This window comes from Nuphar pumila, chromosome 7, assembly GCF_984573655.1.
Source record: "Nuphar pumila chromosome 7, dmNupPumi1.hap1.1, whole genome shotgun sequence".
Taxonomy (NCBI): domain Eukaryota; kingdom Viridiplantae; phylum Streptophyta; class Magnoliopsida; order Nymphaeales; family Nymphaeaceae; genus Nuphar; species Nuphar pumila.
This window is the reverse complement of record NC_143255.1, coordinates 29799238-29819944: the sequence shown is the minus strand read 5'-3', so window position 1 is coordinate 29819944 and position 20707 is coordinate 29799238. Positions and strand designations below refer to the sequence as shown.

At 36.6% G+C, this 20707-nt stretch overlaps 1 protein-coding gene across 1 annotated transcript in view; it reads left to right on the top strand.

Annotated features, from left to right (window-relative positions):
- The window catches only part of LOC149831709 (transcription factor MYB3R-1-like), a 49473-nt gene extending 30076 nt beyond the window's left edge, over positions 1 to 19397 (top strand). The window contains exons 3-8 of the mRNA XM_090012180.1: positions 4569 to 6405; positions 6904 to 7247; positions 15523 to 15595; positions 16642 to 16887; positions 18928 to 19009; positions 19127 to 19397. Coding sequence (XP_089868306.1) covers positions 4569 to 6405; positions 6904 to 7247; positions 15523 to 15595; positions 16642 to 16887; positions 18928 to 19009; positions 19127 to 19206 — 2662 coding nt within the window. The 3' untranslated portion in view covers positions 19207 to 19397. The remainder of the gene's footprint in view (positions 1 to 4568; positions 6406 to 6903; positions 7248 to 15522; positions 15596 to 16641; positions 16888 to 18927; positions 19010 to 19126) is intronic.
- Positions 19398 to 20707: the final 1310 nt, after the last annotated feature.

Sequence of the window (20707 nt, the reverse complement as noted above, 5' to 3'; positions counted from 1 at the left end):
GTTGCCTATACGGAGTCGGATTCTCGAGTGGCTCTCCATCATCAATCTTCATTTTGACATTCACAATCTCAGGAGTATCAACATGTCTTTCATCTAAAATACCTGACCTGGCAACAATATCTAATGCAAACTTAGATTGAGTTAGCAAGTAACCTTTAGGTGAGTAGGCAACTTCTATACCAAAAAAATATTTCAAAAAACCCAAATCACTCATTTCAAAATGTGTTTTGAGAAATTTTTTAATATCATAAACTCCCTGTTTATCACTTCCAGTGATGATCATGTCGTCAACATAGAGTAGAAGGATGATAATACCTGCATCAGAATTCTTAACAAACAAAACTGTGTCAGTAAGACAAAATCGAAAACCAAAATCAAGCATAACCTTACTAAACTTATCATACCAAGCTTTTAGAGCTTGCTTGAGACCATATAAAGCCTTGTTTAGGCGAAGTGTTTTCCTTTTAGGTATATTCATTCCTGGTGGTGGGTCCATGTATACTTCTTCAGCTAAAGTTCCATTTAGAAAAACATTTTTAACATCCATTTGAAAGATATGCCATCCCTTTATTGATGCAAGAGCTATTAGGATTCTAACAGTGATCATTCTAGCTACTGGGGCAAAGGTCTCTTCATAGTCTATTCCATATTATTGAGAATAGCCTTTTGCCACCAACCGGGCCTTGAATCTTTCAAGAGTGCCATCACTCTTAGTTTTCACCTTGTACACCCAGCGACAACCAATAGGTTTCTTGTTGTTTGGAGGATGGTTTTGAATGGTCCAAGTATTTGCTTTTTCTAAGGCTTCTAATTCGACTTTCATAGCCTTGACCCATTCTGGTTGATCCTTGGCTATATCATAACTGGGAGGTTCTTCATAGGAATGAATTAGAGCAATAAAGGCTTGATGTTTTGGTGAAAAAGACTGATATGACACAAACTTTGCAGGAACCCTCGAGATCCTAGTGGATTTTCTAGATGAAGAGGTAGATTCATGTTCCCTTGTGTATTTATCCAGGGCACACTGTCTTTCTAAATTTCCTCGTCTAGAGTATTGAATACAATCTTGACTATTTCTATGAGGATCAGAATCAATCACATCCATCTGATCATCTAGATCAATTTCTCTTTCACTATCCTTTGGAACTAGATCCAACAAGAAGGAATACTCATCTATTTCAGTAGAATTTTTGTTTTCAAAAAAACTTTTATTTTCTAGAAAGGATACATTCCTTGAAACGTATAACTTGTTGTTTTTAGGGTCAAAACATCTGTATCCTTTTTGATTATTTGCATATCCTAAAAAAGTACAGGGTATAGCACGGGGAGAGAATTTATCATTCTTATCTGTAAAAACAAAGCACTTGCACCCAAACACCCTCAGTCTAGAATAATCAGGTTTTTGTTTATAAAGCTTTTCAGTAGGAGAAATATTCTTTATTGAGGATGAGGGCATCCTATTAATAAGATACACAACAGTTAAAATAGCTTCGGCCCAAAAAACTTTAGGAACTTGATGTGTGATAAGTAGTGTTCTAGTTGTTTCTATAATGTGTCTGTGTTTTCTCTCAGCTAACCCATTTTGTTGAGGGGTATAGGGACAAGATTTTTGGTGTGAAATTCCATGTGAGTTCAAATATTCTTTAAATTCAGTTGATAAAAATTCTCCCCCTGAATCAGTGCAAAATATTGAAATGTCATTCTTAAATTGATTTTTGACCATATTATGAAATATTTGGAAAAAAGAGAACACTTCAAATTTGTGTTTGAGAAAGTAAATCCAGGTATATCATGTAAAGTCATCCACGAAAATTACATAGTATAAAACCCCACATTTTGACGTAACTGGTGCAGGACCCCAAACATCAGAGTGAATTAATTCAAGTGGTCGAGTGGAGACAAAAGTTCTTTCTTGAAATGCTAGTCGTTTCATTTTTCCAAGAATACATTTTTCACAAGTGAAAGTTTCAAAATTACAATTTTTTTCCATGTTTGAAAAGTACTGAAGCTTGGATATACAAGGGTGACCAAATCTTTGGTGTAAAAGATCCAAGCCTACTTTTTGAACATTGCAGCATAATGTTTTCTTGGGTAATTCCAAAAAATCCATGTAATATAAGCCTCCTTCTCTATGGCCTTCCCCAATCAGCTTCCCTGACTGGTGATCCTGTACTTGACAATCATGAGAAGAGAAGGAAACATTACACCCATGATCAGTTAATTGAGAAACAGATAAGAGATTTAGATTAAGTTTGGGGATATATCTAATCTTTGGAACACAAAATCCTTTTGAGTTTTGAGAGTTATTTTCGAAATTTCCTATTCCTTTTATCTCAAGGGATGTTCCATCCGCAGTAAAAACACTCGATCCACTTGAGTCATAACAATGCGACAGTAATTTTAAATTTGGTGTCATGTGAAAAGAAGCACCAGAGTCAATAAGCCATAGGGGTTTACTTGGATCGGAGGTGCCAACAGAAGAGATCGCAACTCCAGTTGAGGGAGAAGTTCCTTTAAGAAGAGGTTGTAGAGCCTCCACCAACTGAGACAGGGACATGTTTCCAATGGATGTCTCATTTGATTCTTTTGATTCAACAACAGCTACCTTCTTCTCATAAGATTTTTTCAACTTTGGACAGTAAGTTTTAACATGTCCGGGTTCATGACAATAATAACAAATAACTTTTCTCCTTTCAAAATCGCCTCCTTGCCTTTCATTGTTTATTCTCCCAATATGTGGAGGTTTGTATGTGCGAATGTGATTACCTGGTCTAGATACAGCTAAAACTGTATCATCATCACTTTTGTCGACTCGTTTCTTGAGTCTATTTTCTTCCATACTTAGCTCTTCAATGGTATCTTCAATAGAGGGAACATTTCCCCGATGTAGAAGAGCGGACTTGGTTGATTCAAATTCGGGTCTCAACCCATTTATAAATTAAAAAAAATGCTCCGCATTTACTTGATTTTGGCGAAGCTCAATGTCTTGTGGACAATGCCACTTTGGTTCAAGAAGAGCCAACTCTTCCCATAGTTCGGATAAGCTATTGTAGTATTCTCTAATATTTCTCTCTCCTTGAACCATATTCCGAACCTTTTCTTGTAAGTTACATATATGAGCAATATCTTTAAGAGAATACATTCTCTTAAGATATTCCCATGCATCATTAGCATGTTCAAATTTTGCGAGACTTGAACACTTCTTTATGTCTACACTAGAAATTAGCCAAGACATGATCTTGGCGTGACCCATTCTCCATTCTTTCCATTCCTTTTCATATGTGGAGATGGCCTTAGTTTTTTCCACCTCCAAAAGAGGTACTTCTCTTCCACCCTCTTCTTTAGTGAGCGTTAGTTTAGGTTCCTTATCGGTTCCATCAACTAAGCCCCACAGACCCTTTCCCCAAATAAGATGCTTCATGATTGAATCCCATGTTACATAGTTTGAATCGTTGAGTTTTATGGACTTAATGGTGACATTATCATTGTCATCCATTTTACAAGCTTGGGAATGAGAGGGGAAGAAGAAAAGCAAGTGGGAAGAGGAATATTTTGACCACAAAGATCGAAAATAAGTAGCCTTCCACGCCCTTCAAGGCTACACACGAGCACTCCTTCAAAGAGACTTCACTTTCTTGAAGAGTAGTTGCATGACACGCTTCCCAATACACGTCCACCGACCTTGCTCTGATACCATGTAAGAAAGTGAAAAATACGCTACAACAAATGTCTCTCAACAAGTTCTCACAGATACACCATAAGAACCACAAAGGTTCACAAAGAGAACTTAAGAATACACACAACCCGAAACGGGTATAAAAATGAAAAATAAACAATTTTATTGATTTGAGATAAAAACCCAAAACAAGAGTAAGTCTTTACAAGGGGAATAGCCCCATATTTATAGAGAGGTAAGAGAGAAGCCTTAAGAGAGCTGTTGGACTCTCCAACGGCTCTAATAGAGCTGTTGGGGAGTCCAACAACTCTTTTTGGATTTACCTTTTTGACTTGGTCAAAAAGGTACCTTTTTGACTAGTCAAAAAGGTAAAGGCCAAATCAGTCCAATGATGGACTGGTTTGGCTAATTCTAGTTGTATTTTAACTAGAATTAATTAAACGAAAAATCCTAACTAAAAAGGAGATAAAACATTACATGTCTATGAGATTACATATGAGATATTATATGAGATTACATATTTTAACAGATATACTGATGGTGTTTGTCTCAGCTTTGTTTTTCTCAAAAGTCTCTATTAGGGATTATGTCCACAGGGTACTGAGGGAAATAACAAGTGCTAATAATTGTGCATATATTTAATGTTCTGGCATTAAAGAAACCTACAGTACCTGTATTATGTAATTACGTACAAGTATCTGGCATCTATAACATGTCTACCGTACGTCATTTATTAACTTTGATCTTTTGGTTTTAATCCTAAACAGATGCCACCCTTTCTGCCTGTCGTCCGATCACCTGCGTGTTTTTGTTTTCCATTCCAGAAATTTCCTTTATTAGTGTAATTGATGAATCAACCACTGATTTACTATTTTGATTTTATCATTTTCAGGACAGACAATGCAATAAAGAATCATTGGAACAGCTCTGTTAAAAAGAAACTTGATTCATACTTGGCATCAGACAGGCTTAATCAGTTCCATAGCTTGCCTATGACAGAATCTGCAGCAAAGTGCATTTCATCAACTTCTCTTGTCAACCAGCACAGTTTGGGATTCGACAGTTCCAATTATGAGGTAGCTGTTAATGAGTTGTCAGACTGTAGTCGGGGATCAGCATCCATTGGAGGCTACTCCTCTGGTCCACAGGAGTTTAAGACTGCAGCTTCAGTCCAAGTTGCAAAAGAAACAATAGACCATGTTAAAGTAGGCAGTGAAAAAAACTCAAGGGAAGTGCATGATGCTGTCTATCAACATTCTAAGGTGATTCATGGATTTTCTCATGGAGCACCTGTGTGCACTGTGTCTGATATATCCTCCAGTGAAGTGGCTGTTAATGCTACTACTAGCAAAAGAAATTTGCCGCAGAATTCTGGAGATTTTGTGAATGAAGTTCACAAGTTGAACTCTGAAGACTTCCCTAAATCTGTTCCCTTGGATGTTGTTCAGATGTCGCATGATCCTTTTAAGTTCTCAGATGGTTGGATGCCATGCACTAATGATGCCCATGCAAATGAATTGCCATGTTCTGAGGGACGTAACACAGGTGCATCATCTTGTAACATGCTTGTGGGTTCTGATCAAGATGAGAAGGTCTCCAATTTATCAGATGGTCATATTAGAAGTACCTTCTCTGAGGTCGAGACCTTTTCTTCAAGCAGTCACACAGAAGGACATGCAAGTGTCAGCTTTCTTGGCTGCAGTGAACCATTTGCAAGCCAATACGTCTTCAGAACATCTGATGCTGGGAACATTTTAGCTTCATGTTTACGCAATTATCATTCAACTAGCTGCGATGAGCTGGGGAGCTCTTCCAATCATGGTGTTTCAGCTGATTCAGGCATCACTGATATTATGTATAATAATTATTTGACTGCTGGAGTTGGAAACAACAACAAGTTGGAAAATGTTATGTCTGATTATGATGTTCTTGTATGTGCTAATGGCATTGGAACTTCACCTAAAGGTGGTAATCAGCTGAAGGATTCTCCAAATGTTGAGAAAAACAAAAGGTTGCCAATTTCAAAGCATATCCAACTGGACAATCCTGGTTCCAATGACTTGAAGGCCACCTCTTCTTCACAGGTGGTAACTGAAGATACAGGATCTCTCTTCTATGAACCTCCTCATTTTCCTAGCTTGGAAATTCCACTAGTGAACTGTGATCTCATCCCATCTGGTGGTGACCTGGAACAGGCTTACAGCCCATTTGGTATTCGTCAGATGATGTTCTCTGTTAATTGTTCACCATTCAGATTGTGGGATTCACCTCCTCAAACCAGAAGTCCTGATGTACTTTTAAGGAGTTCTGCTAAAAACTTTATATGCCCACCTTCTATCTTGAAGAAACGACAGCGTGAACTATTAACAACCCCTATGAAAGAACATAAGAGTGAAGCACAACTGGGAAAAGAAACAATTAATGGCTGTACTTCACCAATACATAGACATGAAAGCTACCTTGCAGATCCACTTTCAGATGAAAATGAGAATGCTCAGAATGGTATATCTTCTCTTTGTTCAATTGAAGAATCCTTTATGTCTCCTCATTACTATAAAAGGAAAGCAGTGATCTCCAAACTAAAGGTCTCTGCTGAGAAAGAAGATGACCCGGGTGTTGTTAGAGGCAGTTCACTTGATGAACTATGTAGTTTGCAAGATGAGATAAAGCCGGTGAACAGCTCTGCAGGTGCACTTAACGAGTTTGATGCGAGTGAAAAAGTTCAATTAGTAAGTATTATTCTTTTTCATTCTTTCTCATTTCCTTTTTTTTTCAGTTCTTGGAAGTTGCTTTGCCTTGGATCCACTTTCTGAGATTTTTCCTTTCTAAAATTGTGGTTTATTTTACACTGATAGACATCAGCAGTACTTTCAGATTATGTCGATATTTTGTTATCGATGTCAACTCCAATAAAGCGCTGTATCAAAAATTGCTTATTACCCTCAAAATCATATTATTGTGATATTAACCAATGATGTGAAAAGATTTCATATCATCTGGGATAATCTTGGTTTTCCTTTGCAGTTCATGAGAAATTCCTAATGGAGCATTTTTATAAACTCCCAGATGATGAAACGTTTGCTTTATCATTGGTGTACTCTTTTATTTTTTCTTGGGCTAAAATCCCTGTAACTTATGTATCTCCAATGGATTTATCATTTTTCTCATAGGCTTAGATTTCAGAGGCTTTTTGTTGTAAATTTTGATGGGGTTTGCTTTAAATACAGTTATCTGGAGTTCTTGTGGAACACAACCTGAATGACTTACAGTTATCATCCCCTATTGGTGGTGGAGATCAGCTGACAAAGGCTTTCAATTCTGCATCTAAAACACCAAAATCACAGTCTACTAGAATATCAGAGAAGTTAGTAGTTAGTTCTGATGTTCCATTAGAGTGTACATCTGCAAGATCAAGATTAAATTGTTTTGTCTCACCAAGCATTAGTGAAAGAAAGAAAGACCAGCATTCGGCCCCACGTTCATCTTTACGGTGTTGCGTAACCTCGTCAAGTTTGCAACGGTATGAAGAGGGTGGGCCACACAACAATTATGACATTGCGAACCTCAGCATGTGAGTGATGTGGCTACTGCTAATGTGGTCTAACTTTTGTTTTGATGTGTACATCCTTTTTATGCTTACTCATATTGTTGATTTTGTTTGAGAATTGTGAAGATGCGTGTAAATTTTTCTGTTTGTATGTGGAAATCAATTATGGCAGAAAACTTCACATGACCGTAAGCATCTAATAGGTGAATGAAACTGGCATTCATTTGATTATGGAGATGAGTATAATTTTTTTTCTCTGTATGTGGAAATCTAGTGTAGCAGAAAAATTTGTACAGGCCATTCAGCATTTTAGCTGATCGAAATGGCCATAGATTCAATATCATTTCGCTAATATATAAATATGTTACAAGGGAAAATGGGGGGCGATCAAAGTGATTAAGGGTGATACTTATTGTAGATGAGGAAAGCTTCATAACTGCAATATGTTCATGGTGATAATATTTATAGAATAGAATGATCCCAGTTTTGGTGTTGCTATCTTCTTCTGTTATTGCCCTGATGAAGATTAAGTTATGCCTTGATTTTGCAAAGCATTTATTGAAATGAAGCATAATTTATGGCATTATGGGTGTCAATTGCAGTTTTCTGTATCTGAACAAGGTTACATCATGTAGGTTAATATAAAAGAAAAGGGAAAATACAAAAACAAATTTTTGGAAAAGTTCTTCCAGTTCTTGTGGAATAGCCTTTGACAGACTTAACAATGGAGGGTTGAAAGTTATGCTGGAATCCATAATCAAGCATAAACATAGATTCTTCTTGAGCAACACTATATGATCGTCACAATGATGACCTGTACTGGTTTCTGAATGAGTTGGAACAGAAAATGATGCCATGATAAATATTGTTTGAGAATAAAAAAATGCTTGTACGTTATTCTGTCTGCACAATTTTTATCTTTTGAGGAACATGAAACCATCTATGAGATCATGCTGCCTACTATGCCCTTGTTTTTAGGTTGCCCACTAGACACTTTAAGAAAACGAGTTCCTCCGAAGATGTTCACCGAATCATCAAAGTGGACACTCAAAAGAGTTCCACCAAAGCACCAAAAGAATACACAAAAGCCACGAAATGGGCTCACACACCAAATCCACCAAAAGTGGTTAACACGAGATTTAAAAAATAATAATTTTATTGATAATGAACCAATGTAAGAAGCATTACAAATGGTGGGGTTTTGCCCCATATTTATACACAAGAATGAGTACCAAAAAGGAGTTGTTGGGGGTCCAACCTCCAACGACTCTTAATTTTGCCTAGTCAACAAGTGTTGACTAGTCATCTCAACCAACAACAACAACTACGCCTTCATCCCAAAACAATTGGGGTCGGTGATATGAACCAAAAAAGAAAATCATTCTAGGTCTTCCACATGAATCCTTCTCCTCCAATCATTTCTATCCAATGCCATGTCCTCGGTGAGGTTCAAAGCATTCATATCCTTTCCTATCATCTCCATCCAAGTCTTCTTAGGACTACCCCGACCTCTTTTAACTAATATATTTTTCCATTTCTCCATTCTTCTAACTGGAGTATTATTAGGCCTTCGTCGAATATGTCCAAACCACCGTAAACGATTCTCTCTCATCTTATTTTTAATGGATGCAACACCTACCTTCTTACGTATCTCCTCGTTTCAAATCTTATCTTTTATTGTATTTCCACACATCCATCTAAGCATCCGCATCTCAGCTACACTCATTTTTTAAATATGATGTCTCTTGGCAGCCCAACATTCCGTACCATATAGTAAAGCGGGCCTAATTGTTGTCCTATAAAACTTTCCCCTTCAACCGCAATGGCATTCTACGATCGCACAACACTCCAGTTGCACTTTTCCATTTCATCCACCCAACCTTTATCCTATGATTTACATCTTCATCAATTTCTTCATACTTTTGAATGATAGATCCCAAATATTTGAAACAGTCATCCACCGATATTTCTTGCTCACCAAGCTTCACTACACTCCCATCACTACTTCGTTGCTTACTAAACCGACATTCCATATATTCTGTCTTACTCTTGCTCAACTTAAAATCTCTTGCTTCCAATGTCTGTCTCCATAATTCTAGCTTAGCATTAACCCCAGCTCTAGACTCATCAATCAAAACAATATCATCAGCAAACAACATACAACACGACACATTTTCTTGAATTGATCTTGTAAGCTCATCCATCACTATAGCAAATAGGAAAGGGCTTAATGCAGATCCTTGATGTAACCCAACCATTATAGGAAAATTGGTTGTCACCCCTCCACAAGTGCGGACATTGGTTACTACTCCTTCGTACATATCTTTAATTATACTAATGTACTTGAGAGAAACACCTGTCTTCATCATTGTCCACCAGAGAACATCCCTAGGTACTCTATCGTATGCCTTTTCCAAATCAATAAAAACCATATGCAAATCTTTGTTCCTCTCTATATATCTCTCAATAAGTTGTCTAAGAAGATGTATAGCTTCCATAGTTGATCTTCCAGGCATAAAACCAAATTGATTCTCCGATATCATGACAATCTTCCTCAACCTATACTCAATCACCCTCTCCCAAAGTTTCATAGTATGACTCATGAGTTTTATACCATGATAGTTTGTGCAATCTTGTATATAACCCTTATTCTTATATAGAGGCACTAAAGTACTCTTCCTCCACTCATTAGGCATCTTATTTGTCCGTTAAATCTTGTTAAAAAGATTTGTCAGCCATTCTAAACCTTTCTCACCCAAGCATTTCCAAGCCTCGATAGGTATACCATCTGGGCCAACTGCCCTTCTTGATTTCATTTTCTTCAAAGCTTCTGTAATTTCTTTCTTTTGAATCTTGCGCATGAAGTCACGATTCATCTCATAAAAAGGAATGAAGAAGTCTCCAAGATCCTGAGCATGACTTCCATTAAATAGCTTATCAAAATAATCTTTCCATCTCTCCTTAATCTCCTTATCTTTGACTAAAACCCTTTGCGTTTCATCTTTGATACATCTAACCATACCCAAATCCCTCAATTTCCTATCTCTCATCTTTGCAAGCCTATAAATATCCTTCTCTCCCTCTTTGGTATCCAACTTGTCATAAACCTCCTTATATACCTTATCCCTCGCGTTTCGAACTACTTTTTTAGCTTCCTTCTTTGCTATCATGTACTTCTCCAAATTCTCATTATCACGACTTTTACTTAGATTTCTATAACACTCTTTTTTAACCTTAATAGCTAATTTGACATCCTCGTTCCACCATGATGTATCCTTACCTAGCGGTGCACCGCCTTTAGACTCACCCAATACCTAATCAGCCATCTTTCTCATGCCACCCGCTATCTTATTCCACATTGATTCTGAATCCTCCTCGAGACACCAATCAACTTCCTTAACTACCTACTCTACAAACATTCCTTGTTTAGCTCCTTTCAGTGCCCACCACTTAATTCTAGGATCTATCCTATGTCTATCCCTTTTGCGGCATTTTCTAATTCTAAGATCTAAAATTAAGACTCTATGTTGTATAGCTACACTTTCTCCCAGTATAACCTTACAATCGATGCAACAACCCTTATCTCTCTTTCTAAGTAGGAAAAAATGTATCTGACTCGTATTAACCCCACTTTTAAATGTTACTAGGTGAGACTCCCTCTTCCTAAACCAAGTGTTTGCTAATATCATATCATAGGACAAACCAAAATCTAAAATCCTTTCTCCACTTTTGTTTCTTTCTCCTATACCATAGCCTCCATGGATACTCTCAAATCCATCCCTACTAATGCCTACATGTCCATTAAGGTCACCGCCGATGAAAATCTTTTCTTTATAAGATATCCTTTGTACTACTCTATCTAAATCTTCTCAAAATTGATGCTTAATGGAATCATCAAAACCTACTTGAGGTATATAAACACTAATAATATTAATAATATCCGTACCTAATACTAATTTAATAAGTAAAATCCTATCACCCTTCCTACGGACCTCAACTATGTTATCTATAAACTCACGACTAATAACAATCCCTACTCCATTCCTATTCCTATTTATTCCTGTATACCAAATCTTATATCTCCAAAGTTCTATCACTTTTGCTTTCTCACCTATCCATTTGGTCTCTTGTATACATAAAATATTCATCTTTCTCTTACACATAACATCTACTAACTCTACCAACTTACCAGTTAAAGACCCTATGTTCCAAGTGGCTAACCATAATTTTATGGTCTTGAACTATCTTCTTTACCCTACCCGTCCAACAAAGTGAGGGAACCCTTGCCTATTTGACACCACACTCGTGCGCCGGTGTGACACGTCGCTTCTGGGCAACGACCTAGCAACTCTTGCCCATTTATCACTGCATCCGGGCCTATAGAGTACAACGCGTCGCTCAGTAAAGAACGCCCCAAAACAAATAAAATCTAACCTAATTAGACTAACCCTATATATATACATGTGTATATTTAGATTTTTAACACATTCCCTCAAACTTATGGTTGGATAACCGAAAGTTTGTTTAAGAGAAAGTGAAATCTAGTAGTAATGAGAGGTTTGGTGAAGAAATCTACCAATAGATATTCTGAAGTAACATAGAGAAGATCAATAGTACCATGTATTGATAGTCCATCTCAATGTGTTTTGTTCGTTCATGGAAGGTTCGATTGCTGACAATGTAGATGAAACTTTTTTTGTCACAACACATTCGTAATGCTCTTTTAATCTGAACTCCAATGCCAACCAACAATCTTCTTAGCCAGATCATCTCCATAGTGATTGTAGCCATGACTCAATATTCTGCTTCAGTTGAGGAGAGAAACCTTTTGTTGTGTCTTACACCGCCACGAGATCAATGAATCGCCTAAGAAAACACAAAAACTCGTGGTTGAGTGTCGGTTATTGGGATCACCTCCCCCAATCAGCATCAATATAAGTAGTTAAATCTAAAGATGAAGAAATAGGTAAGAAAAGACCTCGATAAATGAAAGTCTTGATATATCTAATAATGCGTAAAACCATCCTCATATGAACAAAGGTGGAAGCATGCTGAAACTGGCTAGTTACGTGAACTGCATGCGCTATGTCAGGTCTCGTAATTGAAAGGTAAGATAGCGCCCAAATAAGGTGTCTGTATGGTGTCGGGTTCTTAAGTGGTTCTCCATCATTAATTTTCATTTTGACATTAATAACTTAGGGAATGTCAACCTTCTTGTCATCTGAAATTTCTGACCTAATAACAATATCTAGAGTAAATTTAGATTGAGTTAATAAATACCTTCTAGAAGAATAAGCAACTTAAATACCAAGAAAATATTTTAAGAAACCCAAATCAGTCATTTCAAAATGTATTTTGAGAAGCTTCTTAATATGTTCAACTCCCTGCGTGTTCCCTTTAGTGATGATCATATGATATGCCTATGTTTCTTTTCGGCTAAACCATTTTGTTATAGAGTGTAAGGACACGTTTTTTGATGTGTGATACCGTTTAATTCTAGATAATCTTTAAATTCTTTTTATAAAAATTCTCTCTCTGAATCAGTGTAAAAGATAGAGATATCATTTTGAAACTTATTTTTAACCAAATTGTGAAATATTTGAAAATATAAAAAACTTCATATTTGTGTTTAAAGAAATAAATACAAATATGTGCTGGCCCTAAACATCTGAATGTATTAACTCAAGTGGTCATGTGGAAACAAAACTTCTTTCTTGAAATGACAATCTTTTCATTTTACCAAGAATACAATCTTCACATGTAAAATTTTCAAGATTACAATTTTTTTTCATATTTGAAAAATGTTGAATTTTGGATACATTAGGATAACCAAGATTTCTATGCCATAAATCCAAATATAGTTTCTGAACATTATAACAAAAAGTATTCTTTGGTATTTCCAAAATATCCATGTAGTATAAACCTCCTTCTCTATGACCTTTTCTAATCAGTTTCCATGACTGGCGATCTTATACTCCACAACCAATAGAGGAAAAAACATTATACCTATGGTCAAATAATTAAGAGACAGATAAAAGATTTAAATTTAATTTAGGAATATATCTAATTTTTGAAATAGATTTTTTTTTGAGTTTTAAGAGATATTTTTAAAATTTTCTATTCTCTTTATCTCAGGAGATGTCCCATCAACAGTAAATACATTTACCTGCTTGAGTTATGACATTCGAATAAAATATCACCATTTGGTGTCATATGAAATGGGGCACCTGAGTCAAGAAGCCAAAAAAATTTACCGGGATCAGAGATGTCAACAGAAGAGACCGTGACTCCAATTGAAAAAGCTCATTTGAATAAGATTTGAAGAGCTTGTAGAAGTTGAGTTAAGGACATGTTCCCAATGGTGGATTCTTGCGTAGTTTTGAATTCACTTGATTCTTGTGCAATCGAAACAACATTTTCTTCATAAGGTCTCTTCAACTTAGGGCAATAAGTTTTGACATGTCCCGGTTTGCGACAATAATAACAAATAATTAATTTTTTTTCAAACTCATTGCCTTGCTTTTCATAGTAATTATTGTTTGGTCTTTCATAATGTGGTGGTTTGTAAGTATAGACATGGTTTCCCGACATAGATACAACTATAACCGAGTCATCATCACTCTTATAAGTCTTCTTTTTAAGAATATTTTCCTCCATACTTAGCTCTTCAATTGTATTTTCAATAGAAGAAACTTTTCCTCTATGAAGAGAAGCCGATTTTGTAGACTCAAACTCCGGTCTTAGGCCATTGATGAATTGATAGAAATGCTCCACATCAATTTATCTTTGACAGGGTTCTATATTTTAGGGACAATGCCATCTAGGCTCAAGAAAAGCCAACTCATTCTAAAGATCGGAAAACTCACTAAAGTATTATCTAATACTTCTTTTTCCATTAGTCATAGTACGAATTTGGTCTTGCAAGTTGCACACATGTGAAATGTCTTTAAGAGAGTACATTCTCTTAAAATAGTCCCATGCTTTATTTGCATGCTAAAATTTGGTAAGACTAGAACACTTCTTGACAGTACAAATTTTGTATTGCAAGTTGCACACATGTGCAATATCTTTAAGAGAGTACATTATCTTAAGATAGTCCCATGCCTTATTTGCATGTTCAAATCTGGCAAGACTACAACACTACTAACGAGCTAAAACATTATTTTGGTATGCCCTATTCTCCATTCTTTCCATTTTTTCTCGTAGGTGACCATAGCATTGGTCTTTTCAACCTCTGTAAGTGGTACTTTTTTACCTTCTACCTTAGTAAGAATTAGTTTGAGTTCCGGATCGGACCCATCCACTAAGCGAGCACCACCAATTAAGAGCACGAACACTCCTCCACAAAGTGAGCGCCACCAATCATTTTCTTGAAACACAATCATGTTCTTACAAGCACTTGAATAGGTTTTGCAAAAGAGGCTTCAACTCTTTCAAAATTTGAGTATTACACTTCCCAATGCACTAAAAATAAAATCAGCTTGATCACTAAGCTCTTATACTATGTAAGAAAACGAGTTCGTCCGAAGATGTTCAAATCATCAAAATGAAATCTCAAAAGAGTTTTACCAAAGCACCAAAAGAATACACAAAAGCCATGGTCTCACACACCAAATCCACCAAAGGTGGTTAACACAAGAGTTAAAAAATAATAATTTTATTGATAATGAACCAATGCAAGAAGCATTACAAGTGGTGAGGTTTTGCCCCATATTTATACACATAGATGGAGTCCCAAAAAGGAGTAGTTGGGGGTCCAACGCCGTTGGACCTCCTCATCTCAACCCAAAAAAATAAAATCTAACCTAACTAGACTAACCCTAGTTACTAACCTAGTTACATATATATATATATTTACATTTACATTTTTAACAGACACATGCCTTATCATTTTCTTATACTGTTGTTTAATTTATGATGATGTTTGGTTCTATTTTATGCCATGCTAACCATGTCTTAGGCACATTTTGCAGTTTTGACTGATCTGAGTAGCTGGATATTCCAATGAACTAGAACTCTTTCCTCAAAGCATATCATGTTTGTTGTTTTGTCATGTAGAATATTGGATTGTTGGTTGATACATGCATCTATTCTTGATTCTCTCATGGTTTTGTTATACTGCTTTTAAATTGAATATTTTAAGTGGTGAGAAATTCATTTTTCAGTTGTACGGATGAGATACTGTTGACTTTATGTTAGTTTTTACACAATAGCCTAGAAAATCATCCACATATCTGACTAGAGGACCCATGCATTGTATGCTGTATAGGTATTGAATGGTATCCTTTTCTTTTGACAGCTTCGATGATACTCCTGGTTATAGGAGAGGTCTTGATTCTCCTTCTGCTTGGAAGTCTCCTTGGTTGTTGGAGGTACTTATTTATATATCACATTCTTTTACCAATCTTTGATATATTTTCTGAAAGTGTGCTGGAGATTATGAGAAAATCAATCACTGTATTGTTGTTAGCAGCATATTTGTTGTTTGCTTCATTATTATAGGGCGTCTCATGATTGATTTTTTCTATGGGTGTTTTCATCACTTTTCTGAAAGTGTGCTGGAGATTATGAGAAAATCAATTTCACTCTATTGTTGTTTGCTTCATTATTATAGGGCATTTCATGATTGATTTTTTCTATGGGTGTTTTCATCATTTTTTGTGATATGAGCCTATGGAGAAGTAAATTGTGTGGTGAAATAGAATGAAAAGAGGAAATTCCTCTCTTTGTATATTGTAGCCAACTATCCAACATCAAAACCAGAACCAGAGGCTGTGGGTAAGACATCCATTTTCAGTATGTTGAGAAGCATCATTCAGAAATTAGGACAATTTTATTGCAGATATCACTGACTCTGTTACCTTTAGGAAATTGATTATAAAAGTACATGATTCTTGGATGATGCTTGGACTGCAGTTTTTGCTTTAGTTCCAATAGGGATGAGGCTCATGTCTGTATGGTTGTTTCACCTTTCAAAATTAAGAGAATAAAAGATCCGTTTGTTATATATTTTTCTGGTTGAATGTCCATTGCAAAAACAGTATTGGCTTCTTTGATATGTATTTCTATGAATTTCTTTTCACCGGAAGCCTTCTTGAATTGCTTATAGTCAAAATCTTGGCATTTTTGCTGTTTCTTTTTAACCTTCCATGTACTTTGCAAATTAGGAGCACTTGGTTTTGATTTCTAATCTTGCATGTGTATGCTTAGGTACATAGTTTTGCTTCCTTTCTCCATTTATCTTAATAAACAATTTTTCTTGCTGTTAAAGCAACATATAGCGTTCGTGAGGTGATCTCATCTCATGTAGATTCATTAGTAGAAAGCAAAAGCAGTGATGTGTGCTGAGTCTGACTAGTGGCCATTTTCTTTCATATTACTGCACAGATCTCAGTTTTCTGGTTCTACATGTATCCAGGATATAGGGTACTTCCTAAGTCCAGGACATAAAACCTATGATGCACTTGGACTGATGCAACAGATGAGTGAGCAGGCCGCAGCAGCATTAGTTGAAGCGGAAGAGGTTCTGGCAAGTGGCAAACCTGAGTTGGCATCTTCTCTGGCAAAAGCAAGACACACCACTGGTCAGAGTTGCTCTAAGGAGAACATTCCATTCTCTGATAATGAGCTGGAAAACCTTATTCCTTTACCGTCTGGCACTATGGTAAGTCACTTAAATGCCAGGTAGCTATCCTTGTGGAATATACATGGTTTGAGTCTTTGACAACACGTTGACTCATTCTCTTTTTGGTCTCAACTTGCGACCTTGGTTTGCCTCTTTTAACTTCTATTATATATATATAAAAATATCCGATATATAACAGTTTGTAATGCTAGAAATGTGCCATCAAAATATAGCATTTAAATAACAAATAGGTGACTAGGCCTATTTGCTATAAAAGCATAGGAGGTTTGCCATATTTGTGAGTCACTAGGTCAGTATATCAGGTATCACAATTAGTATTGGGCATAAATTATTCGATTCCACAATCAACTATCACTAAATGATAACTAGTGAGCTTGTCCAATGTAAAAAATAATATCACGAGCCTAAATGGTAAACAATTGTGAAATTAACACGAGAATAAGTTAATCTATAAATAAAATGTTAGGGAATGTGTCGTATTGATGTATTTGCCAGCAAGTATACTCAAGTATACTTGTAGGACTTGTTCATTGTATTTATTCTTTTCTTATTAATCTTGTATTCCAAGTATGTATTTTAGGTTTGGTATAGGATTAGTCTTATTAGGTTTTTTTCTTTTATTTATTTTACTTTTATTATTCTATTTTTTTGTCGTCATTAAGATGGACAATCATATCCTCTTGGTCATTTTCTTTTTGACCAGCTAGCTGTTGGGATATAGTCTAATGGCTAGTTGGAGGAGGTCCAACTAGCTGTTAGGCTCGTACCTTTAAATAGGTGTGTCTCTGTGCTATGTAAATAGTGAGAGTGATTGGTGTGTGAGCATAGTGTGTATGTATGATGTGTATATGATGTATTCATGAATGTGTGATGTGTGTATGATGTATGTGTGAGTGTGTAGTGAAACTGGGTTTTGTATACATTTGAGCTCTGGATAATTAATAAAATAAAATTATTGTTTTTTACTTGTATATGTAATTGTTATTTTGTCATTGGTAAAATGCATTGTTATCTGTCTTTTCTCGTGCCTTGGATTCTGTGTCATTTTCATGGCATAAAACAAATAAAACTCCATGTTAAACATCATAATTCTTTTGCACAATGTGAATATATGTAATTAAAGGTCAAAGAACTAATAATTCAAGGCAGTTATATGAGGACCAGGTCAACCATCTGAGTTTACCTAAAAAATTACTAGTTTATTATGTTTTTAAACTATGATAGATACTATTGTAATTATTCTGGATGAGATTGTTTTGGCATATAGTTATCCTTTAACATCATGTTTATGTACTTTTTGATACCCAAGCTGGTTTGGTCAGCCCTCTTTTGCTCTTTTTTTTTTCTGATAGTCAAATCTAGCAGTTCCCTTCAATTAGATTTGAATGCAGGATCCCTTGGTTGGAAACTTAAAATATTGCAAGTCTAATTCAGACTAACTTATTTGACCCCTGGATTGGCCCAAAAGGGGTTTGGCATAGTGGGATGGGACCTAGGCCACTAGGCAGGTGGTCTAGGTTCAAATCTCATGGGCATCACCCCTTGCACAAGCCGAAGCGTGATGACTCCCTGGGTGTGAGGGGTAAGCCCACAGAGTTTTATGCTGCGAGAACAGCGACCCTAAGTACGGAAGACAAAGCCAGCGTGGCTAGGTCTCCGATCCTGGGGGTGGTTTCTCCGTGTAAATATAAAAAAAAATTGCCTGTGCTTCGTTACATTTCTCTTAAAATACTTAGAAGGAAGTGGCAACCTCACTAATATAATGGTGTTATGATAATTTTTACTTCCAATCGTCTTACTCAAGCTAACTTATTTGACCCCTGGCTTGGTTACTTTATCTATAATTGCCTGGGATTGGTTACCTTTCGCTTAAAATACTTGGATGGAGCAGCTTCACTAATATAATGGTGTTATGATAATTATCATTTCCAATATGTATAGAATTTCAGTTGCAGTATCTTAACTAAGGGTTTTTGGTTTGAATTCCTGCACATGCCAATGCAAAGGGCCTTCAGAATCCTAAACAAAGTTCTTTGCTTTTATTTCTGTTACTTGCAGACTTTCCGATCAGAGCGGCGGGTGCTGGACTTCAGTAGTTGTGGGTCACCAGTACGTGGAACAAATGGTGTTGGAGAAATAGGTCAACCATGCGGTGGTTCTTTAGTAAAGTTTTCCAGTCCAACTTCCAACCTGATGAAGGGTTGTAGATAAAACATAAAATTTATCCTCTGCTCCCTATTTTTTTCAATTATTGCAGGTGAATCTGTGATAATCATCGGGAGGGATATGATCCTTTCTATGATAGAAGTTTCTCTGTTTCATGTGTGTCCTCTTTAGAGATATAGGATTCTGCAAGTTCATCCCATAAAATTCTCAAGACCGGCATCATCACCTATTGAGTTAAGAACTCCTTGGCTTTATGTATCCACATATTTGTTGTATTAGTTCTTCTCATATTAAGAGTTTTGAGTTATTCTTTCATTATCCTGTGCAGTTGACTGTCCAGAGTTAGTAGTGAGAGTTCATCTTGTGTGTGAGAAATTATAGAAAGATTATTTTGTTGAGGTCTATTGATCTTCAGCAGAGCTGCAGAGCATTGTCCATACAGCTAGGGATGTCAACGGGTTGGGTATGACCGATCCCGGCCTGTTTTGGATCCGATATCATCTGGTTTTTGTGATAAAGGAGGCGGTTCAATTAAGAATTTGGTGCAGACCCACAAGGCCCAACAAGTTTAGGAGCTGGGTATGGTTTATGAAATTTCTTACCAGACCTGGGTGAGACCTGAGTTTCGATTGAGGATCTGCAACTTTTCAATGTAAAAAGCATTAAAAAAATGTTATTTTTTTTCAGATATGAACCCAGTCTGGTTTATGTAATCCTTATGGGACATAGGTATGTTTTTTCCTATGACATTTCTGATCTGGCCCATGTCTGGACCAGTAACATCACATCAAAGTCAGTTCTATGTCCAATCCCACCCAGATCTGTTGAATGTCTGATCCATTGACGCTCCTACATACAACTAGGGTGCAAACAGGTGGGACCTGGTTTGCACCCAGGTGGGTATGAACCCAGATCTGACTCTTAGGTGCTTGTACCGGGTCTGGACTCAGGTCCACCACCATAAGAACAGCCATACCTGGGTCCTATAAGGATTACACGAGCCGTATGCATTCCATACCCGGTAAAATAATATTTTTGAACTATTTTACATTGAAAAAACTCAGATCTTAATCAGATAAACGGGTTTGGACCCAAGTCTGGTATGAGTCTCACAAACCATACCCGAGATTTTGTCAGGTTAGGGTTAAGCCTGGTTCAGCTCGGGCCTTTCGAAAACTAGGCCCAGCCCAGGGGCCACCTGCCTGCTGCCTGGCATGGGATCGATCACTCCCTCTTGTCACAGTTGCTAAAAGGGTTGGGACCCTCTATTTGCCTTCTGAAGAGTGGGTCTGTTTATGGCCGGAACTAATTTGGATATTGCAGTAAATTCTCAGATCCTACTACAATCTGAGTCCCATTGATATTGGACATCTCAAAAATGGGTAGAATTTGATGATTTTCATGCAAAACAAGGTAAACACGACCCGGGTCTGATTCTGACCTAGATCCAACTAGATTCAGATATATAATATTTGGATCTTACAATATGGGTTAATTCTTCATACCCAGGTTGAAACACCAACATATTTTGATCCATGGTTAGACCCAGGCCTGAACTTGCATGCATGTGGCTTGAAGACTTGATGCAGCTTCTCTGAACCTAATGAAGTTCTTACATCAATTTTATGGCAGTTCAAAATCAACTCCTTGAGCAACTTGGCTTAAAACAACA